Consider the following 24,254-nt stretch of genomic DNA (forward strand, 5'->3'; position numbering starts at 1 on the left):
TTTGGGCTAAATCATTTCCGCTGTGGGTTTTTCCATGGACCCTCAGAAGGTTTTGGCGGTTCTGCAGTGGCCTCGTCCCAGTAGTCTTCGGTCCATTCAGTGCTTTTTGGGATTCGCCAACTATTATCGGAGGTTTATCAGAAACTTCTCCACGCTAGCCAAGCCTCTCTCAGATCTGACCAAGAAAGGCAGTAATCCCCACGAGTGGTCATCCGCTTTCGAAGCTCTGAAATCCGCCTTCGCTTCGGCTCCGATACTGTCTCATCCCAATCCTGGGTTGCCTTTTTGTCCTCAAAGTTGATGCATCTGAGACGGGAGTAGGCGCCCTCCTGTCTCAACGTTTGGTCACCAGATGGACCCCTACTTCCCTGTGGGTTCTACTCCAGGAAGCTTTCCTCTGCAGAATGCAACTACCAGATTGAAGACAGGGAGTTGTTGGCTATTCAGGCTCTCAAGGAATGGAGGCACCTGCTCGAGGGTTCTTGGGTTCCAGTTCTTATTCTCACTGACCACAAGAACCTGACGTATCTCTCGGAAGCTAAGAGGTTGACGCCCTATCAGGCCAGATGGGCTCTGTTCTTGTCGCGTTTTAACTATGTGGTCTCCTATTTGCCTGGCTCCAAGAATGTCAGGGCTGATACCTTGTCACGGCAATACTCTGAACTGTCCAGGGAGGACCCTGAGCCGACCTCGGTGATAACTCCGGATCAGATCCTGGCTGCCATTTGTACCAGCCTGACTTCTCCACTTGGGGAGCAGATTTTGGCGGCTAAAACTGATGCTCCCTCTGAGAGACCGGCTGGTAAATGTTTCGTACCTGAGGGATTGCGCACCCGCTTGCTGCATACCTACCATAACTCCAAGACTGCCGGTCATCCAGGGAGGAACCAGTTGTCCTGGGTCATTTCTCATTTATTCTGGTGGCCATCTCTCCGTTCCGACATCTCCTCATATATGTAGCGGCATGTTCTGTCTGTGCCCAGAATAAATCTCCTCGGCATCTTCCATTGGGCCTTCTGCAACCCATTCCCAATGGGAAGCATCCCTGGTCACACCTAAGCATGGATTATATTGTAGACCTCCCTGCGTCTTGAGGCCATACGGTCATTCTTTTGGTCATTGATCGTTTCTCCAAGATGTGCCATTGTGTTCCGTTCAAGAAAATTGATGACTGCGCAAGAACTGGCTATGGTTTTTGCCAGGGAGATCTTTTGCTTGCATGGGTTGCCTAAGGTGATAGTCTCGGACCGTGGGAGCCAGTTTGTGTCAAGGTTCTGGCGCGCCTTCTGCTCCCAGTTGGGCATCAAGCACTCCTTCTCTTCGGCCTACCACCCACAGTCCAATGGGGCTGCGGAGCGTTCCAACCAGGCCCTGTAACAATTCCTTCGCTGCTATATCTCAGACCATCAAGACAATTGGGTTGATTTCCTGCCATGGGCAGAGTTTGCGAGGAACTCTGCTGTCAACTCCTCCTCCGGGATGTCTCCCTTCATGGCCAACTATGGGTTCCAACCCGTTTTGTATTGCCTGAGTTTTTCTCGCCACAGGACATTCCGGCTGTGGATAACCATCTTGCTGCCCTGCCTGCCTCATGGGGGCAGATCCAGAGGTCCTTGAAGGATTCAGCTCAGCGCCAGAAGCTCCAGGCTAATCATAGACTGTTGCCCGCTCCTTCATACCAGGTCGGAGATCGGGTGTGGTTGTCCACTCGTAACCTCAATCTTTGGGTGCCCACACCGAAACTGGCTCCCCGTTTTGTTTGTCCTTTCCGCATCCTCCGCAGGGTGAACCCGGTTGCCTATGCCCTTGCTCTTCCTCCTGGGATGCGTATCTCCAATATCTTCCACGTATCCCTGTTGAAGCCTCTGGTCTGTAATCGCTTTACTGCCTCTCCGACTCGTCCTCATCCTATCCGGGTTGACCGTCATGAGGAGTATGAGCATCCTGGACTTTTGGTTTGTCCACGGTCGGGTGAAGTTCCTGGTCCATTGGCGTGGTTATGGTCCCGAGGAGCGTTCCTGGGTTCCTTCCGCGGATGTTCATGCTCCTGCCCTCCTCCGCGCTTTTCACGCCCGCTTTCCCCAGAAGCCTTATGTTGAGCCACGGAGGGCCCTTGAGGAGGAGTTACTGTCAAGGTCCTACCTTTCCTCAGGGCTTGTGCTGCTCCATGTGCTGGCATCCATCTTAGGTGTCTGCAAAGCATTGTGGGATCCTTTATGCTTTCAGCCCTCTTCGGCTCCTCCCAGGAGGTGGCAGCTTATCACATTTAAGTCTGCTGTTTGTAGCTGTCCATTGCATTCGTGTCCTGTCTGTTGCACAGCAGCAAGCTCCTGTTTTGTTTCTCATTGCTCTCCCGGATACCGACTCTGCTTTGGCAAGACTCCTTCCTGGCTTCTGACCCCGGCTCTGGCGACCATCCTTCCTGGCTTCTGACCCCAGCTCTGGCGACCATCCTTCCTGGCTTCTGACCCCAGATCTGGCGACCATCCTTCCTGGCTACTGTCCTATCAAGTCATCCGCTGTTGCTGTTTGACTTGCATAGACTCTGTCTTGTGTTTGTATAATAAACCTACCTTTAATTGCACCTCCTTGTGTGCCTGGCTCCACGCTCCCTGACATTCTTCCTCCATAGTCATGTCTGTCCTCTTCCTCTATAGTCATTGTGACGTCTTTTATCTCCAGCAGATGATGATACACACATGTTGATGATACATATCAATATTTAGAAGGACACAAGGATCTCTACAAGGACATCATGATGGACAATCAGCCGCCCCTCACATCACCGGGTAAGAGGAGACTTTATTGTAAAGGAGAGAGCAGTACGGAGGATCCACCTAGATCCCCCATCATCTGATAAACACATAGAAACAATGGATTCAGTCAGTGTGTGTGTTTCCTACAGATGGATCCAGTCATGGGAACCCACCAGAGAGATGTCCCCGTCCTCTGTATTCCCGGGATTCCACACAGGAAGGTCACACCATCCCTCACCATCATCAGGTAGATGAGGAACAATCACTGATAGTATCATTAGGATCTGTACATTATCTGCATTGTTACCATTGATGTCATTTTTATTATATATTCAGAGTGGAAACCTGAGAGATCCTAAAGTTGAGGTTAAAGAAGAGATAAAAGAGGAGGATGAGGAGTATGGAGTGATGGAGGAGTTTCCAGAAGGACACAAGGATATGATGGAGCCACCTAATACCAGGAACCCACCAGAGAGATGTCCCCGTCCTCTGTATTCTCGGGATTCCACACAGGAAGGTCACACCATCCCTCACCATCATCAGGTAGATGATGACAATTATTGGTAGTTGTGATTTATACACAGCATGTTTGTTACAATGAATGTTTTATTATATCTTTCAGAGTGGAATCCTTGAGGATTATAATATTGTTGTTACAGAAGAGTATAAAGAGGAGGATGAGGAGTATGGAGTGATGGAGGAGTTTTCAGAAGGACACAAGGATATGATGGAGCCACCTAATACCAGGAACCCCCCAGAGAGATGTCCCCGTCCTCTTTATTCCCGGGATTCCACACAGGAAGGTCACACCATCCCTCACCATTACAAGGTTGGTGGGATGGAGCATCTACAACATGAACTCATGGAGACAATGTGTGGAGTTTTTTTTTATGTAACCTTATATCTTACAGATGATATTTTCTGTCATTTCCTTGATTTAGAGTGGAGATCCAATCAATATAGAATTTGAGGTGAAAGCAGAAGAAGAAGAGGTGTATGTGAGGGATGATCAGCAGTCTATGGAGGAGGATGGAATAACGGGGACATTTATAGAGGAGGACACTCCTACAGAGATCAGCACAGGTGGGTCATGAACACTAAATCCATTCCTCCACCCATACTGCTCACTGATTGGTCCAGAGTAGGGCGGGGACTGGGTGATATCAGCCTGTAATCCCCTGGTCACTTTCCTGAGCTGTGTTCCCCGTCCTGTATTCCTGGATTTCTCTCGGATAATCTTCCTTCTCTGTGCTGCAGACACAATTTATGTATCTAGACTGGATTTATGGAGGTCCTGAGGCTCAGCTGGCAGCAAAATGTTGATTTTTAAGCATTGCATAATGTAGGCACCCAGGACATGTGACTGGGGTCTCCTGCCTTGTGCCTGACTCCTCCAGGGGACCTTCTCTGTTATCTGCTGGCTGTGCCGGGTGGAGGGATATGTCTGTAGTGTCTCAGACCCAAGTCACTGAGTGCAGTCTCAGGAGATGGGAGGCAGCGGTGTGGGACCTACATAGTTAGTCTGGCTGAAAAAAGACATCCATCTAGTTGTACCATTAAAAATTATAATCCGACACCCACAGCTGATCCACCAGAAGGCAAAAACCCAGCAAAGCACGATCCAATCTGCTCCTGCAGGGGAAAAAAATCCTTCCTGACCCCCTGAGAGGCAATCGGATATTCCCTGGATCAACTTTCCCTATAAATGTTATATCCAGTTATATTCTGTGTATCCAAGAAAGAATCCAGGACTTTCCTACAGCAACCCCCCCTTATGTACTATACATGGAGATCATATCCCCCTTATGTATTATACATGGAGATCATATCCCCCCCTTATGTATTATACATGGAGATCATATCCCCCTTATGTATTATACATGGAGATCATATCCCCCCTTATGTATTATACATGGAGATCATATCCCCCCCCTTATGTATTATACATGGAGATCATATCCCCCCTTAATCTCCTCTTCTCAGTAGAGAATACATTCAGTTCCTCTAATCTTTCCTCATAGCTGATCTCCTCCATGCCTCGTATCAGTTTGGTTGTCCTTCTCTGTACTTCCTCCAGTTCCCCAATGTTCTTTTTGTGAATTGCAGCCCAAAACTGAACTGCATATTCCAGATGAGGTCTTACTAATGATTTGTACCGGGGTGGGGGAGGGGGGTGATATCTCTCTCTGGAGTCTATACTTCTCCTAATACAAGAGAGGATTTTGCTCAGTTTTGAAACCGCAGCTTGCATTGCATGTGATCTGCCAGAACCCCCAGATCCTTCTCCACCATTGACCCCCCCAGTTGTACCCCCCTAGTATGTATGATGTATATTCTTAGCCCCCCCAAGTGCAGAACCTTACATTTATCACCATTAGCCCTCATTGGCCCCATAGCCCCCCAATTACACAGAGCATTGAGGTCGGCTTGTAAGTTGGAGACATCCTGTAAGGACGTTATTCCCCGGCACAGCTTGGTGTCATCTGCAAAGACTGGAATGGGATTTATAATCTCACACCCCATATTGTTTATATATATATTAATAAGTAAGGGGCCCAACACTGAACCCTGGGGTACCCCACTAATAACACTGAACCTTGGGGTACCCCACTAATAACACTGAACCTTGGGGTACACCACTAATAACACTGAACCTTGGGGTACACCACTAATAACACTGAACCTTGGGGTACACCACTAATAACACTGAACCTTGGGGTACCCCACTAATAACACTGAACCCTGGGGTACCCCACTAATAACACTGAGCCTTGGTCTACCCCATTAATGACACTGGGCCTTGGGGTACCCCACTAATGACATTGAACCTTAGGGTACCCCACTAACCCCTTCCATACTAGGCACTTTTACCCCCTTCCTGTCCAGGCCAATTTTTAGGTTTCAGCGCTCTCACACTTTGAATGAAATTGCGCGATCATACAACACTGTACCCAAATTAAAATTTTGGGGGATATCTGTGCCGTCCTGACATTTGGGAGATATCTGTACTGTTCTGACATTTGGGGGGATATCTGTGCCGTCCTGACATTTGGGGGGATATCTGTACCGTCCTGACATTCTTGGACCTCAATAAATTAGATTGGCTGTCAGTACTTCAGGATTGATCAATATTCAGATCTATACCATAGTTTGTGAACTCTATAACTTCCCTTCAGACTAAATAATACATCCTAATTTGGGTTATTTTCACCAAAGACATGTAGCAGAATACATCTCGGCATAAATTTATGAAGAACAATTATTTATTTGCAAACTTTTATAACAGAAACAAAGAAAAACGTGTTTTATTTTCAAAATGTTTGTTCTTCTTTTGGGAAGAAAATGAAGCCATCCATTGTATACAACTGTCATGTGACCTGCAGTGATTGGTCACAGCAGGTCACATGGTACCTACAACGGGACCGTTACACAGATCTGTCATTGGCCGTGTCCGAGGTACATGGCCGGTGACAGATCCTGCCGCTGCATGGCTCTGCGGTCATGCAAACTGCGCATGTCTGGAAGGATGCCATATGGCTTCCACGCGGAGGGATGAGGTGCTCGCTCGGCCACCATCTGGCCATAGGCCGAGCGGGAACCAGCTAATCACACTGAACCCTGGGGTACCCCACTAATAACACTGAACCTTGGGGTACCCCACTAATAACACTGAACCTTGAGGTACCCCACTAATAACACTGAACCTTGGGGTACTCCACTAATAACACTGAACCTTGGGGTACCCCACTAATAACACTGAGCCTTGGGGTACCCCACTAATAACACTGAGCCTTGGGGTACCCCACTAATAACACTGAACCTTGGGGTACCCCACTAATAACACTGACCCTTGGGGTACCCCACTAATAACACTGAACCTTGGGGTACCCCACTAATAACACTGAAGCTTGCGTTACTCCACTAATAACACTGAGCCTTGGGGTACCCCACTAATCACACTGAGCCTTGGGGTACCCCACTAATCACACTGAGCCTTGGGGTACCCCACTAATCACACTGAGCCTTAGGTTACCCCACTAATGACATTGAACGTTGGTGAACCCCACTAATTACACTGAACCCTGGGGTACCCCGCTAACTGAACCTTTGGGTACAACGCTAATCACACTGAACCTTGGGGTACCCCACTAATAACACTGAACCTTGGGGTACTCCACTAATAACACTGAACCTTGGGGTACCCCACTAATAACACTGAGCCTTGGGGTACCCCACTAATAACACTGAACCTTGGGGTACCCCACTAATAACACTGACCCTTGGGGTACCCCACTAATAACACTGAAGCTTGCGTTACTCCACTAATAACACTGAAGCTTGGGGTACCCCACTAATCACACTGAGCCTTGGGGTACCCCACTAATCACACTGAGCCTTGGGGTACCCCACTAATCACACTGAGCCTTAGGTTACCCCACTAATGACATTGAACGTTGGTGAACCCCACTAATTACACTGAACCCTGGGGTACCCCGCTAACTGAACCTTTGGGTACAACGCTAATCACACTGAACCTTGGGGTACCTCAATAATACTGAACATTGGGGTTCCCCACTAATAACACTGAACCTTGGGGTACCCCACTAACCCCTTCCATACTGGGCACTTTTACCCCCTTCCTGCCCAGGCCAATTTTTAGGTTTCAGCGCTCTCACACTTTGAATGAAATTGCGCGATCATACAACACTGTACCCAAATTAAAATTTGGGAGATATCTGTCCTGTTCTGACATTTGGGGGATATCTGTACCGTCCTGACATTTGGGGGATATCGGTACCGTCCTGACATTTGGGGGATATCGGTACCGTCCTGACATTTGGGGGATATCGGTACCATCCTGGCATTTGGGGGATTTCTGTACTGTCCTGACATTTGGGGGATATCTGTACTGTCCTGACATTTGGGGGGATATCTGTACTGTCCTGACATTTAGGGGATATCTGTACCGTTCTGACATTCTTGGTCCTTAATAAAATAGACTGGCTGTCAGTACTTCAGGATTGATCAATATTCAGATCTATACCATAGTTTGTGAACTCTATAACTTCCCTTCAGACTAAATCATAAATCCTAATTTGGGTTATTTTCACCAAAGACATGTAGCAGAATACATCTCGGCCTAAATTTATGAAGAACAATTATTTATTTGCAAACTTTTATAACAGAAACAAAGAAAAACGTGTTTTTTTTTCAAAATGTTTGGTCTTCTTTTGGGAAGAAAATGAAGCCATCCATTGTATACAACTATCATGTGACCTGCAGTGATTGGTCACAGCAGGTCACATGGTACTTACAACGGATGGTACTTACATGGTACTTACACAGATCTGTCACCGGCTGTGTCCGAGGTACACGGCCAGTGACAGATCGTGCCGCTGCGCTGTGAGATGGGGAAACTGCTTTCATTGTTTGAACACTGATTGAGGTGAATTAAAAATGTTCTGACTGACATTCTGCAGTTGAGCCACAAGATGTCACTGTTTATTGTAGCAGCCTCAGACTGCATAGAGACTTCTATGTTCATGAAGGGGTGGGGTTTTGGACTTGGAGAGTGAGCAGGGGAAGGAGAGGAGAGCAGCCATGCTTGAGAGAGAGAAGATGGCTGAGTGACTTTGAGAATCCGTTGCCATCCAGCTGTGATGATGGCCCTCTGTAATCAGAAATTCACTTGAGTGAAGCTGATGGTGTTGAAGACGCTAACCCTGTTCAAAGAAAGAAAGATTTGCTGCCCGGAAGCTGATGAGGACAGAGGAGCAAAGCAACATGTACTGCTGATGACATTGCATGCCTGTTGAAGAGACGTTTGTTCTGTTCAGAGTCACCAGCGGATGCAAAGCAGACCCGGGTCGGTAAGATTGTGCACGCATCTCATTTCAGTGTTGGCGCCTATAGGACTGAGACAGGCCTATAGTAAGTTAGGGTCTCTGTTTGTGTCAGGCTACAAGTGTTGTTATTGATCATTGGAAGGACTCCACAACTTAAAGTGACATTTTAGATTGGCGAGCTGATAAAATCCTACAAACTCAAGCCAGACTGGTGTTTTGCTCAGAAGGAATACTCATGGACGTGCTACAGGACCAGTTATGGGAGGGGGAATACTGTAGATTTGTGTAAGATTGTAAGCTGTTGTGCTGCACCGCAGGCTAGCCCATACCGTACCCCCATACACTGATTCCTGCTCTGTAGGGTAATAACAGGTAAGGTGTGGCAGCTTAGTTGTGCCCCCAGTAGGTAAATTACTACACTTTCTACCTTCATCCATCAGGAGGCGCCGTGCTGTGCAGCACAAGGGTCTCAGCCTCTGGGCTGGGTGTATGTAAATTTATTGTATGTTCCCAGCATTTGTGGTTGTGTTTATTTGCCACATCTAAGTAAAATTCTGTTGTGGCAAAAGCTGGTGTTGGGGTTGCTTTCCTCGTTCGTGACTTCACTGTATCCTGGGGAGCCCACCCTGGTACATGGCTTACAGTGCGGCTCTGCGGGCATGCAAACTGCGCATGTCTGGAAGGATGCCATATGGCTTCCACCCAGAGGAACGAGGTGCTCGCCCAGCCACCATCTGGCCATAGGCCGGGCGGGTACCGGCTAATCACACGGAACCTTGGGGTACACCACTGATGACACTGAACCTTGGAGTACCCCATTAATATCACTGAACCTTGGGGTACCCCACTAATCACACTGAACTGTGGGGTACACCACTAATAACACTGAACCTTGGGGTACACCAATGATGCTGAACCTCGGGGTACACCACTGATGACACTGAACCTTGGGGTACCCCACTAATACCACTGAACCTTGGGGTATACCACTGATGACACTGAACCTTGGGGTACCCCACTGACAACCCCAGACCCTTCAGAGTATGAATCATTAACCACTACTCTCTGAATACAATCTTTTAGCCAGTTTTCTATCCATTTACATTCGGATTTTCCTTTACCTTACACATTAGCCGTGTGTGGGGAACTGTGTCCAAGTATACCACGTCCACCGCCACCCCTCTGTCCAAGTATACCACGTCCACCGCCACCCCTCTGTCCAAGTATACCACGTCCACCGCCACCCTTCTGTCCAAGTATACCACGTCCACCGCCACCCCTTTGTCCAAGTATACCACGTCCACCGCCCCCCTCTGTCCAAGTATACCACGTCCACCGCCACCCCTCTATCCAAGTATACCACGTCTACCACCACCCCTCTGTCCATGTATACCACGTCTACCGCCACCCCTCTGTCCATGTATACCACATCCACCATCACCCCTCTGTCCATGTATACCACATCCACCGCCACCCCTCTGTCCATGTATACCACATCCACCGCCACCCCTCTATCCACGTATACCACATCCACCGCCACCCCTCTGTCCATGTATACCACGTCTACCGCCACCCCTCTGTCCAAGTATACCACATCCACCATCACCCCTCTGTCCCAAGTATTCCACAGCCATCCCTCTGTCCAAGTATACCACGTCCACTCCTCTGTCCATGTATTATTATTATACAGTATTTATATAGCGCCAACAGTTCGCTCAGCGCTGTACATTACAATGGGAGACAATACATGCGACAATACAATGAGATACACGAGGGGTTCGAGGGCTCTGCTCCTTGGAGCTTACAATCTAGGAGGGAGGGGATAGTGGTACAGGAGGAAGTGGCTATGGGTATTGGAGTGGTAGGAAGAGAGGAGGAGATCAGCAATTAGGTGAGGGCAGGGTAGGCTTCCCTGAAGAGGTGGGTTTTCAGGATGCGCCTAGAGGAGAGTAGGTGATAGGCTTATGGGTTGGGGCAGGGAGTTTCAGAGGATGGGTGATGCCCTGGAGAAGTCCTGGAGGTGGGCATGGGAGGAGGAGACCAGGGAACTAGAGAGAAGGAGGTCTTGTGAGAAGCGGAGAGTTCGTTTTGGGTGGTACTTGGATATTAGGTTGGTGATGTAGTTTGGGGCAGTATGGTGGACAGCTTTGTACGTCAGTGTTAGGATTTTGAATTTGATCCGTTGGGCAATTGGAAGCCAGTGGAGGGATTGGCAGAGGGGGATGGCGGATACTGAGCGGTTGGTAAGGTGAATGAGTCTGGCTGCCGTATTCAGGATTGATTGAAGTGGGGATAGCCTGTGGTGAGGCAGGCCAGTGAGGAGGGAGTTACAGTAGTCGAGTCGTGATATGATGAGGGAGTGGATGAGCTGTTTAGTGGTTTCTGAGGTTAGGAACGTGAGGATTTTGGCGATGTTGCGGAGGTGGAGTCTGCATGAGTTTGTTAAAGATTGGACTTGGGGCTGGAAGGATAGGTTGGAGTCCAGAATAAAACCAAGTACTCTGGCCTGCGGGGCGGGTTTGATGGTGGCATTGTTGGACGTGATGGAGAAGTCAGTGGGGGGGGGGGGGTGTGTGGGCTGGGGGGAAGACTGTTTTGGAAAGGTTCAGTTTAAGGAAGTGGAGTGACATCCAGTCTGATATGTCTTTCAGTAGGTGGGTGATTTGGGCGGAGACCGAGGGGGTGAGGCAACAGGTAAAGAGAGAGATTTGTGTGTCGTCAGCATAGAGGTGGTAGTTGAATCCATGGGAGTGTATGAGTTGGCCAAGGAAGGAGGTGTAGATGGAGAAGAGAAGGGGTCCAAGGACAGAGCCTTGAGACCCCAACAGAGAGGGGGAGTGAGGGGGAGGTGGTAGCATTATAGGTAACGCTGAAGGAGCGCTGTGATAGGTAGGATGAGAGCCAGGAGAGAGCGGAGTCTCTGATGCCAAGGGAGTGTAGTTTATTAAGGAGGAGGGGGTGGTCGACTGTGTCAAAAGCTGCAGAGAGGTCAAGGAGTAGGAGCACTGAATAGTGGCCATTAGCTTTGGCGGTTAGCAGGTCGTTGGAGAGTTTAAGTAAGGCAGTTTCAGTGGAGTGTAGGGGACAGAAGCCAGACTGTAGGGGATCGAGGAGGTTGTTATCATTGAGGTGAGCGCTTAGGCGATTGTAGACTAAGCGCTCTAGGAGTTTGGATGTAAATGGCAGCAGGGAGATGGGTCTAAGGTTGTCCAGGGAGGGCTTTTTGAGTATGGGAGTGATGTGTGCATGTTTCAGAGGGGAGGGGAATGCACCAGTAGAGAGGGAAAGATTAAAGATGTTGGTGAGGGAGCGTAGGATAGAGGAGGAGGGAGGTCGTAGGAGTTGTGTGGGGGCTGGTGGTGAGGCAGGCCTCATCCTCCGCCACCCCTCTGCCCAAGTATACCACGTCCACCGCCACCCCTCCGCCCAAGGATTTGCTCACCTCCAATCTAATGTGTTTCATGATGGTTTAATCCCAGATCACCTCTACATGTTGTCTACAGTAAACATTTAAGCTTCCACTGATTACAGAATACTAATACTGTGAGTCCTGACCCCTGCACTATATACTCTGTTGTACATTATGTACTCCTGACCCCTGCACTATATACTTTGTTGTACATTAAATACTCCTGACCCCTGCACTATATACTCTGTTGTACGTTACATCCTCCTGACCCTTGCACTTTATATTTTATATTGTACGTTACATTATCCTGACCCCTGCACTATATACTCTATGTTGTACATTACATACTCCTGACCCCTGCACTATATACTTTGTGTTGTATATTAAATTCTTCTGACCCCTGCACTATATACTCTATGTTGTACATTACATACTCCTGACCCCTGCACTATATACTTTGTGTTGTATATTAAATTCTTCTGACCCCTGCACTATATACTCTATGTTGTACATTACATACTCCTGACCCCTGCACTATATACTTTGTGTTGTATATTAAATTCTTCTGACCCCTGCACTATATACTCTATGTTGTACATTACATACTCCATACCCCTGCACTATATACTCTATGTTGTACATTACATACTCCTGACCCCTGCACTATATACTCTATGTTGTACATTACATACTCCATACCCCTGCACTATATACTCTATGTTGTACATTACATACTCTTGACTTCTGCTCTCCCCCCTCCCCCCACTGCTATATATACACATAATATGGATTCTCTTTTGTTCCCCCCATTTCCTCCCAGCTGGACATTTTATATCGGATGATGTGATTGGAGCACAGACTTTTACATGGTGATAATAATATGATAACATCCTCCAACTTTGGACCCTTAAACAGAAAGTGATAATGAGGGAGGAGTCAACACCCCAATGATGGTGGTCTTCAGGATCAGTCCAGTCTTCATCTTGGTTGTTCTCCCCCCATCCTCACTCTCTGACCTCTGGTGGGGCTCAGCCCCGCTGTTCTTCATGACTAAATCATGGACTAAATAAGGAAGTGCAGTACTTCTTGCGTTGGAAAGATGGCGATGAGTGATAGAGGGGGTGGGGACCCTCGTCCTATAATCCCCTCATCACTGTCCCTCCTATAAAAGACAGTTCTGGTTGTTTCCTCACTCTGTGACTAAGGTCCATGAATAAAGAAATGACCTGGTAGGAGATCAGAGGAGCCATTTCCTAGTTCCCTTGAGGGTGGAATTGTAAGCTCCTCAGAGACCAAGCTGCCTAATGTGGGCGGAGTCCTGGTTTGGGGGAACCAGTCAGCTCCTGTCTAGTAATCCTCTTTGTCTTTGTATTTTAGTCCATGGCCGGGAGATGAGGAAAACCTCCGAGGATTGTCTCACTTTGTCTCCAGACTGGAAAGTAGAAGATGAGGACATCACACAGTATAGTCCAGGAGAAAACTCGGCTCCCTCCAATGTCCATCCGGCACCACCCAGTATAGATGGACCATCAAATTCCTCGTATCCTGAGGACCCTCAGACTGTGCGGGACCAAGCCGGCCTTCCTACAGGGAAGAGCTTCTCCTGTACTGAGTGCGGGAAGAGCTTCCGTTATAAATCCCGTCTTAATAGGCATAAAAGATCTCACGCGGGGGAGAAGCCGTATTCCTGTCCTGAGTGTGGGAAATGTTTTTCACAAAAGTACCATCTTTACACACATCAGAGATCTCACACAGGGGAGAAGCCATATTCCTGTCCTGAGTGTGGGAAATGTTTTTCAGTTAAGTCCGATCTTCACAAACATCAGAGATCTCATACGGGGGAGAAGCCGTATTCCTGTCCTGAGTGTGGGAAATGTTTTTCACAGAAGTCCAGTCTTTACAAACATCAGAGATCTCACACGGGTGAAAAGCCATATTTCTGTCCTGAGTGTGGGAAATGTTTTTCACAGAAGTTCATTCTGCACAAACATCAGAGATCACACACAGGGGAGAAGCTGTATTCTTGTCCTGAGTGCGGGAAATGTTTTTCACAGAAGTCCGATCTTTACACACATCAGCGATCCCACGCGGGGGAGAAGCCGTATTCCTGTCATGAGTGCGGGAGATGTTTTTCACAGAAATCCAATCTTTCCACACATCAGCGATCTCACACAGGTGAGAAACCACATTCCTGTCCTGTGTGCGGGAAATGTTTTTCACAGAAGGCCCATCTTTCCACACATCAAAGATCTCACACAGGGGAGAAGCCATTTTCCTGTCATGAGTGTGGGAAATGTTTTTCAGTGAAGTCCATTCTTTACATACATCAACGATCTCACACGGGGGAGAAGCCGTATTCCTGTACTGAGTGCGGGAAATGTTTTTCAGTGAGGTCCCATCTTTCCATTCATCAGAGATCTCACACAGGGGAGAAGCCGTATTCCTGTTCTGAGTGCGGGAAAGGTTTTTCAGATAAGTCCCATCTTCACAGACATCAGAGATCTCACACGGGGGAGTAGCCGTATTCCTGTCCTGAGTGATGGAAATGTTCCTCACTGAAGTCCTGTCCTCCTGTACATCAGGGGCCCCACACAACCCTGGAGGTGTATTAGTGTCTTGAGTGCGGTAAATGGATGTTCCTGGACATCCCAGCTCTCATGTGGGGAAGAAGCACACCCTGATATACACCTCAGATATACTCCATGGCTGATCTTCATCATGGAAGAAACCGTTCATAAGGAGATCAGAGGTCACCAAAGACATGGATGAAGTGTGGGACTGGGTTGGCCATTGATAGCAGGAGAAGAATAAAAATGGAATCCTGACCTAGAGCACTGGGCTGACTTTTCATTGGGGTGCAGCCTATATACTAGAGATGGTCTGCACCTAAATGGAAGGGGGTCTGCTATGCTGGGGGAGGGGTTTATGGGAAGTCTGGAGGAGTATATAATCTAGGATGGAGGGGGGAGGGAGAATTCAATTATAACTGGGTGGACAGATCACACGGGGGTCAGTACTTATTGGGGGGTGGAATGGGGAAAGATGGGGGGAGGGCTATGGCAAATGATAAGAAAGTTCCCATGTTACAAACAACAAGTGGAATTGGTACCATTTGTATGAAAATAAAAAATTCACAAAATCCGTGTGAACAAGGTGTCAGTGAATGGACAAGGTGTCAGTGAATGAACAAGGTGTCAGTGAATGAAAGTGTTTGTTCCCCAATGCCAGAAGTGTGCCCAGCACAATAGGTGAGTTGGAAGGTTTGGTGCATGAAGAGAACTAGGATTAAATTGGTATTGCTGAATCTTGGCTTCATTCCTCACATGACTGGGCCATTCATATTCCTGGCTAGGTTCTCTTTCGGAGAGACGGGGGAAATAGGAAAGGGGGTGTTGCCTGTCTCTGTGTGAGAAATGATCTCAGAGCGAGTGTGAAAGAGGACCTAGTTGATGGAGAGTGTGATGAGGCTGAAGTATTATGGGTGGAACTGCACATGGGGGGCGGTACTACAAAGGTCATCATTGGAGTTTGTTATAGGCCTCCCAGTGTTAATGAGGAGGTGGAGACTCAGCTCCTCCCACAGATTGCAAGGGCTGGGACAGTGATAATAATGGGGGAAGGTAACTACCCGGAAAGTGACTGGAGTAATGGTACTGCAGTAACAGTTAAAGGGCAAAAGTTTTTAAACCTACTACAGGACAATTTTATGGTCCAGTTCATAGAGGCCCCAACTAGTAATGATGCTGTGCTGGACCTGGTCATCTCCAACCATGCAGAGCTTATTATGAATGTCCATATAAAAGAACATCTGGGTAGCAGTGACCATAACATGATTTCATTTATTGTTAGCTGTAAACAGTGAGCACATACAGGAAAAATAAAAATGCTCAACTTTAAGAGAGCTAATATTCCAAGGCTGAGAGCCGCTCTCCAAGACTTAGACTGGGAGGGAATATTGGCATCGATGAACACAACACAGAAATGGGAGTTCTTCAAAAACACTGTACGTGACCACACTGCAAAATATATTCCCATGGGAACAAGTATAAAAGGCTAAAAATCCAACCTATGTGGCTTACGGCCAAAGTTACAAAAGCTATAGATAATAAGAAAAGAGCTTTTATTAAATATAACAATGAAGGAACGCGATCATCGTTTACACATTACAAAGAATAGAACAGAATATGCAAAAAGGAAATAAAGGCGCAAAAACTGAAAACAAACGACAGAAAGATATCAGGACGACCCCAAAACATTCCTCCAATATATGAATAGTAGAAAGGTCCGGTCCCAGCATGTAGGCCCTTTACAGAACCATCTAGAGGGGGTGACTGGGGACAAAGAAGGACAATGTATGAAATCCCTTCTTCAGCTCTGCGTATACAAAGGAACATGGGGGGGCTCTTGTCCATAATGGGGGGTGGTACTGACACCCCCCAGATGATCCACATTGGCTCACAATTGATATGATCCAGAAATATTTAGACAGAATAAAGGTGAATAAAGCCCCTGGACCGGATGGCAGACACCCACGGGGGCCTTAAAGAATTCAGCTCTGTCATCTCACAGCCATTGTTTCTCATTGTTAGGGACTCTTTAACCATTAGCCGCCCGGCCAATGGCCGTTTGGCGGCTTCAGATGTGCCTCTTCATTCCGGGTGCACGCCATTTGGCGTGCTCCCGCACATGCGCCGTTTGCGGTAATGCAGAGCGGCGCAGCAGTGCGATCTGTCACCGGCCGTGCACCTCGGATACGGCCGATGACAGATCCAAGTACCGGCTCCCGTTGCTGGTACCATGTGACCTGCTGTGACCAATCACAGCAGGTCACATGACAGTTGTATACAATGGATGGCTTCATTCATGATGCCATCCATTGTATACTAGTGCCTAGCTGTGAATGGTCACAGCTAATCACATGCACATGTCATGTGATTAGCTGTGACCAAATCACAGCTAAGCACAAAAAAAAAAAAAACTGAATGAATCGATTTCATTCAGGTAAATGCTTGCTTATAGCAGGGTAATTCTTTGCTATAAGCAAATTGTGTAAAAAAAAAAAAAATACTGATCACTTCCCCAAAGTAGTACAGTGTTACTATGGTAACATTGTACTATTTTGGTCATAGTAAAATATGAAAAAAAATCTTAAAAAAATAAAAAAAAGTAATAAAAAATTAAATATAATAAAAAAATTAAAAAAAATTAAAAAAATATATATATTTTTTTTTTTTTCATACTGTCACCAGTCAGTGTCCTGATCACCGCCATGCCAGTTATATGATGACGCTGTACTCCACTGGTGACAGTATGTAAAAAAAAAAATAGTGAAAAAATTTTGTTAAATTTTTTCATTTTCCGAAAAATTATGACATAAAAATACAACTTCAAAAAACTTGCCATGCCTCTTATGAAGTACGTCGGACTGTCTACTCTGCAAAAAGGGGTCATTTGGGGGATATTTGTACTATTCTGACATTCTTGGACCTCAAGAAATTAGATTGGCTGTCAGTACTTCAGGATTGATCAATATTCAGATCTATACCATAGTTTGTGAACTCTATAACTTTCCTACAAACTAAATAATAAATCCTAATTTGGGTTATTTTCACCAAAGACATGTAGCAGAATACATCTCGGCCTAAATTTATGAAGAACAATTATTTATTTGTAAACTTTTATAACAGAAACAAAGAAAAATGTGGGTTTTTTTCAAAATTTTTGGTCTTTTTTTGTTAATTTAGCAAAAAATAAAAATCCCAGCGGTGATTAAATACCACCAAAAGAAAGCTCTAGTTGTGTGAAGAAAATGATAACATTTTAGTTTGGGTACAATGTTGTATGACCGCGCAATTGTCATTCAAAGTGTGAGAGCGCTGAAACCTGAAAAATGGCCTGGGCAGGAAGGTGTAAAATTGCCCGGTATGGAAGGGGTTAATGACTGGCATAGTACCACTGGATTGGTGTAAGGCCAATGTGGGGCCAATATTTATAAAGGGGACAAAATCTTTCCCAAGTAATTATAGACCTGTTAGTGTAACTTCTATAGTTGGGAAGATACTGGAGAGTTTAATAAAAGACCACAGAGAGGAGTTCTTGCTGGAAACAAATATTGTAAGCCACAGACAGCATGGATTCATGAACTTCAAAAAAATATAGGTTGCGCTTAAATACATACAAAAAATTTAACACAACAATAAGAAACAATATATTAAATCAAAATAAAATCCAGCAAAAACAAAAAATTCCAAAAGTTCAAATAATAAATAATGTCCAAAATAATAATTCACCGCATGAATCCACCACCAAAAATGGTTAAATAGAACTCCCCAGAGTAATATGCTGATTGTTGAAAAACCAGCATATAGTACTTGTTACTCTGGGAGAAATAAATATTATGTTGACAGCAGCCCTGATGAAATGAGGGATGAACTCCAACAGATGATGTGCTGCAAAGCTGAAAATCCACTGCAAAGGTGATTTAGTATCCAAACTGAGAGATGATCAGACCGTCACTCGAAAGAAAAAAGTGACCAATCACGGTGCAGTATGTTTTAAAAGGCATCAAACTTTAATGAAGAAATGCACTTCCAAGCAAGGTGTCCAGACTGACACCAGTATAAACAGCGTGTGTGATGAATACAAGCTACTCAGACCCAGCTAAACATGCACATGCAACGTGCAAACAGACCAGGAGTGTTCTGAACATCACATCCAAAGGCACCACCCTACGCATTTCGTCATCGACGTCCTCACGGAGCGGATGGATGTGAGACGTCAGCTGTTCATTAAATATTCACTGCACCAGACTGACAGCTGGTGACTAATGAGAGCAGACTGAGCAAGCAATCCTATCCCAAAACAACAATCTGTCATGTAAACAAATGGATACAATAGATGGGTAAAATGTAACAATGTGGTAAATAACAAACATGAATTCAATATAAGCAGATAAAAGATCATTGGGGACATAAACATCTTGGGAGACAGTAACAAAATAGATACATGTGTCATTAAAGGAAAATCTTCATTCAACATAAACACATGTATCTTGTAATGCACGTTGATGTCTCTGCACACCTATCTAAACAAAAACCTAATATATCTAACGTAAGAATGTATATAAAAATATCTATACAAAACATAAACATGATAAAGAAACATTAAAAAAAAAAAAAACATTTAACGTGGCAGTGTCAAATAGATACTAAAAGAGAATTCTGATCAAAAATGAAAAGGATTGTAATACTATTCAACAAGGATAGATAATAATTAAGGGGAACTCTAATACAATAAATAAAATAAAAATACTAAAATAAAGGGAACAACTCATGAAAAAATATCTTATGAAAAGAGAAAAGAAAGGGGACTAGGGGAACTTAATATAAAATATCGCAAAAAATGGCATAAAAAAATCAAAATAAAAACAAACGTCAAAAATTAGTGAGAAAACAATTAAGATCAATATCAACGTTCATTCCATTGGGTTTAAGAGCATTCAATTCATAAATCCAATAAGTTTCTTTCTTGGAAATATTATTAATTAAATCCGTGCCCCTCCAATGGGATTTAGCCAAATCAATACCATAAAAGGTTAATAAACTCGGATCACAATTATGTTTCATCTTAAAATGCTTCAAAACGCTGTGTTTTTCGAAACCCTTTTTTATATTGGCAATATGTTCAGCTATTCTAGTTTTAAGACATCTCCCTGTCCGCCCCACGTATGGAAGGTGGCACGGACATTCTGGGATATAAACTACATGGGTTGAATTGCAAGGAATCAGGGAATTGATTTTATATTCTTTATTAGAACAAAACGAATTAAAGATTTTTCTTTGACTCTGCGTACTGTTCTGCAACATATACAGTTGTTGCAATAAAAGAAACCTTTTAAATCTGGAAATAACTCTACTCTTTTAGGGGGGTCTATAACATTCTGGGCTCTTCTTGTCCTTAATGACCTATTTTTCCTATAGACAAATATTGTTTTTTTAGGAATAATTTTCTTTAAGGTATCATCTTGTCACAAAATAGGCCAATATTTTTTAAAACCTCTTTCAACCTTACGATATTGCATATTAAAATTGGTAATAAAGCTGATATTGTTCTCAAATTCCTTAGATAACTTATTATTCAAAAGGGACTCTCTATTTTTTTCATTAATTAAATTTCTTTCTTTAAGAAGAAAAGGCCTCTCATATCCCTTCTCCACAAATCTGTCAATAATAATATCTGTTTGATTGATATAGTCTGTTTTCACTACAACTTCTTTTCATTCTCATAAATTGGCTCCTAGGTGTATTGTGAAGCCATCTAGGATGGTGTCCACTAATTGCAGGAATATAGCTATTTTTATCAACTTCCTTGAAAAAAGTTTTAGTCAAAATTTCACCATCGCTTTTATATAATATGAGGTCAAGGAAATGAATCTGATTCAGATCGCTAGTTACCGTAAATCTTAACCCCTCGCCCTCCAGAGGATTTACCCCCCTTCCTGACCACGCCTCTTTTTGCTACTCGGCGCTGCACTTATTCAACTGATAATTGCGCGGTCATGCAATGCTGCACCCAAATGAAATTTACGTCCTTTTTTTCACACAAATAGAGCTTTCTTTCGGTGGTATTTGATCACCTGTGCGCTTTTTATTTTTCACGCTATAAACAAAAAAAGGCCCAAAATTTTGAAGAAAAACAATATTTTTTACTTTCAGCTATAAAAAATATATAGTAAAGTCAAAGTTAGTTATAAATTTAGGCCAAAATGTATTCTGCTCCATGTTTTTGGTAAAAAAAATCCCAATAAGTGTATATTGATTGCTTTGTGTGAAAGTTATAGCGTCTACAAACTGTAGTATAGATACTGCAATTTACACCATTTTTTTGCTATACAGCGCTGCGCTAGTTTAACGGACAATTGCGCGGTCATGCAATACGGTACATAAATGAAATGTACATCCTTTTTTTCCCCACAAATTGAGCTTTCTTTCGGTGGTATTTGATTGCCTGTGCGGTTTTTATTTTTTGCACTATAAAAAAAGGCTGACAATTTTGAGGAAAAAAAACAATATTTTGGACTTTTTGCTATAAAACATGTCCAGTAAAAAAAAATGTAAAAATCAAATTTCGTCATAAATTTCTGCCAAAATGCATTCTGCGACATGTCTTTGCTAAAAAAAAACCCAATACGTGTAAATTAATTGGTTTACGTGAAAGTTATAGAGTTTACAAATGGCGGGAAAGATACTGGGATTTTTATTTTTTTTATATTAATAATGGCGGCGATCAGCGACTTATGGCGGCGATCAGCGAATTATGGCGGCGATCAGGGACTTATGGCGGCGATCAGCGACTTATGGCGGGACTGCGGCGGACATTCTGACATTGGGGGATACTGACTTGGGGTCACTGACATCCCCAGTGACACCAATACAGTGATCACTGACACTGTACTAATGGCACTGGGGAGGAAGGGGTTAAGTTTATTATTCAGGGAAAGGGTTAACTGTGTGAGGGGAGTGTTTTACTAGGGGGCGGGGGTGTGTACTGCAGGGAATGCTGCTGATTGGGAGAGAGAAACTCTTCTGTCTGATCAGCGTGTCCTGGAGCTGTCAGGGAACTGACTGAAAGCACAGCTACTGCAGCTGTGCTCTCTGTCAGCGATTGCCGCCGATTGCCGGGACATAGCCGGTAACGACTGGCTGTGACCTGGCGACTGACATCTGCGGCCTCGCGTGCACCCCCTACCTGTTTTAAAAACACATGTTTTAAAATGTGGTTTTGCCCAGTCGTGTCGCCCTGCCACCTTGTTTCTACAGTGGCTGGGTGGCATGCGGTTAAACCATACATATTATTATTGATCTGTTCAATAAAATTATTCAGATGTTCATAGATGGCATTCAATATTATGATAATATCATCAATGTATCGCCTGTACAGCGCCATCTCTGGCCATTTGTCATAGATTCACTCTTCCTCCCATTTATCCATTACCAAATTGTAGTGGATTGTAGTGGATTCATGAAAGACAGAAGTTTTCACACAAATCTGATTTCTTTTTATGAGGAGGTGAGCAAAACCTTGGCTAGAAGGGTGGCGGTGGACGTGGTATACTTGGAAAGAGGGGTGGCAGTGGACGTGGTATACTTGGACAGAGGGGTGGCTGTAGACTTGGTACACTTGGACAGAGGGGTGGGGGTGGATGTGGTATACTTGGAAAAAGGGGTGGCGGTGGACCTGGTATACTTGGACAGAGGAGTGGCACTGGACGTGGTATACTTGGACAGAAGGGTGCTGCTGGACGTGGTATACTTGGACAGAGGGGTGGCGGTGGACGTGGTATTCTCAGACAGAGGGCTGGCGGTGGACGTGGTATACTTGGACAGAGGGTAGACTGTGGACGTGGTATACTTGGACAGAGGGCTGGCTGTGGATGTGGTATACTTGGACAAAGGGGTGGCGCTGGATGTGGTATACTTGGACAGAGGGGTGGCAGTGGGTGTGGTATACTCAGACAGAGAGGTGGCAGTGGACGTGGTATACTCAGACAGAGGGGTGGCGTTGGACATGGTATACTGGGGCAGAGAAGTGGCGGTGGACGTGGTGTACTTGGACAGAGGGGTGGCGGTAGACGTGGTGTAATTGGACAGAGGGGTGGCGGTAGACGTGGTATACTTGAACAGAGGGGTGGTTTTGGACGTGGTATACTTGGACAAAGGGGTGGCGGTGGATGTGATATACTTGGACAGAGGGGTGGCTGTGGACATGGTATACTTGGACAGAGGGGTGGCGGTGGACGTGGTATACTTGGACAGAGGGGTGGCTGTAGACTTGGTATACTTGGACAGAGGGGTGGGGGTGGATGTGGTATACTTGGAAAAAGGGGTGGCGGTGGACCTGGTATACTTGGACAGAGGAGAGGCACTGAACGTGGTATACTTGGACAGAGGGGTGGTGCTGGACGTGGTATACTTGGACAGATGGGTGGCGGTGGACGTGGTATTCTCGGACAGAGGGCTGGCGGTGGACGTGGTATACTTGGACAGAGGGTTGACTGTGGACGTGGTATACTTGGACAGAGGGCTGGCTGTGGATGTGGTATACTTGAACAAACGGGTGGCGCTGGACGTGGTATACTTGGACAGAGGGGTGGCAGTGGGTGTGGTATACTCAGACAGAGAGGTGGCAGTGGACGTGGTATACTCAGACAGAGGGGTGGCGGTGGACATGGTATACTGGGGCAGATAAGTGGCGGTGGACTTGGTGTACTTGGACAGAGGGGTGGCGGTAGATGTGGTGTAATTGGACAGAGGGGTGGCGGTAGACGTGGTATACTTGAACAGAGGGGTGGTTTTGGACGTGGTATACTTGGAGAAAGGGGTGGCGGTTGATGTGATATACTTGGACAGAGGGGTGGCTGTGGACATGGTATACTTGGACAGAGGGGTGGCGGTGGACATGGTATACTTGGACAGAGGTGTGGCGGTGGACATGGTATACTTGGACAGAGGGGTGGCAGTGGACATGGTATACAGTTGTGTCCAAAATTATTCAACCCCCACTGAAATTGAGTGTTTTGGCCAGTTTGACATTGCTTTTGATCATTCAGTCATCTTGCTTACATTTACATTAAAGAGGCACTTGTAGGTCAGACAAATATAACATAACAGTTATAATGAAATAACCACAAATGTCTTTTCTGTGCTCACAGCATTATCAGTTTTATTCAACCCCCAAGTGACATTCAATCTTAGTACTTAGTACAGCATCCTTTTACAGTTATAACAGCTTTTAAACGTGAAGCATAGCTTGACACAAGTGTCTTGCAGCGATCTACGGGTATCTTCGCCCATTCTTCATGGGCAAAGGCCTCCAGTTCAGTCACATTCTTAGGCTTGCGCACTGCAACTGCTTTCTTTAAGTCCCACCAGAGGTTCTCAATCGGATTTAAGTCTGGTGACTGCGATGGCCACTCCAAAATGTTCCAGCCTTTCCTCTGCAACCATGCTCTAGTGGACTTGGAGGTATGCTTGGGATCATTGTCCTGTTGAAAGGTCCAACGTCTCCCAAGCCTCAGGTGTGTGACGGACTGCATCACGTTTCCATCCAATATCTCCTGGTACTGAAGAGAATTCATGGTACCTTGCACACGCTGAAGCTTCCCTGTACCTGCAGAAGCAAAACAGCCCCAAAGCATGATTGACCCTCCACCATGCTTCACAGTAGGCAAGGTGTTCTTTTCAT

At 45.5% G+C, this 24,254-nt stretch overlaps 3 protein-coding genes across 3 annotated transcripts in view; 2 read left to right on the forward strand and 1 right to left on the reverse strand.

Annotated features, from left to right (window-relative positions):
- LOC149468115 (uncharacterized) overlaps positions 1-24,254 on the reverse strand; it is a 368,056-nt gene that overhangs the window by 254,105 nt on the left and 89,697 nt on the right. The window lies entirely within an intron of this gene.
- On the forward strand, positions 3,069-8,552 carry LOC149468119 (uncharacterized). The gene is made up of 3 exons (XM_089670646.1): positions 3,069-3,299; positions 3,379-3,585; positions 8,490-8,552. Exons 1-3 carry the CDS (start codon positions 3,069-3,071, stop codon positions 8,550-8,552), a joined length of 501 nt encoding a protein of 166 aa, XP_089526772.1.
- The window catches only part of LOC149468120 (uncharacterized), a 29,931-nt gene continuing 18,962 nt past the window's right edge, over positions 13,286-24,254 (forward strand). Inside the window, exon 1 of the mRNA XM_089670639.1 lies at positions 13,286-14,526. Coding sequence (XP_089526765.1) covers positions 13,316-14,526 — 1,211 coding nt within the window. The 5' untranslated portion in view covers positions 13,286-13,315. The remainder of the gene's footprint in view (positions 14,527-24,254) is intronic.

The sequence above is a fragment of the Staurois parvus genome, unplaced genomic scaffold, assembly GCF_062004578.1.
Source record: "Staurois parvus isolate SC_StPar_1 unplaced genomic scaffold, SC_StPar_1.0 ptg000092l, whole genome shotgun sequence".
NCBI lineage: Eukaryota > Metazoa > Chordata > Amphibia > Anura > Ranidae > Staurois > Staurois parvus.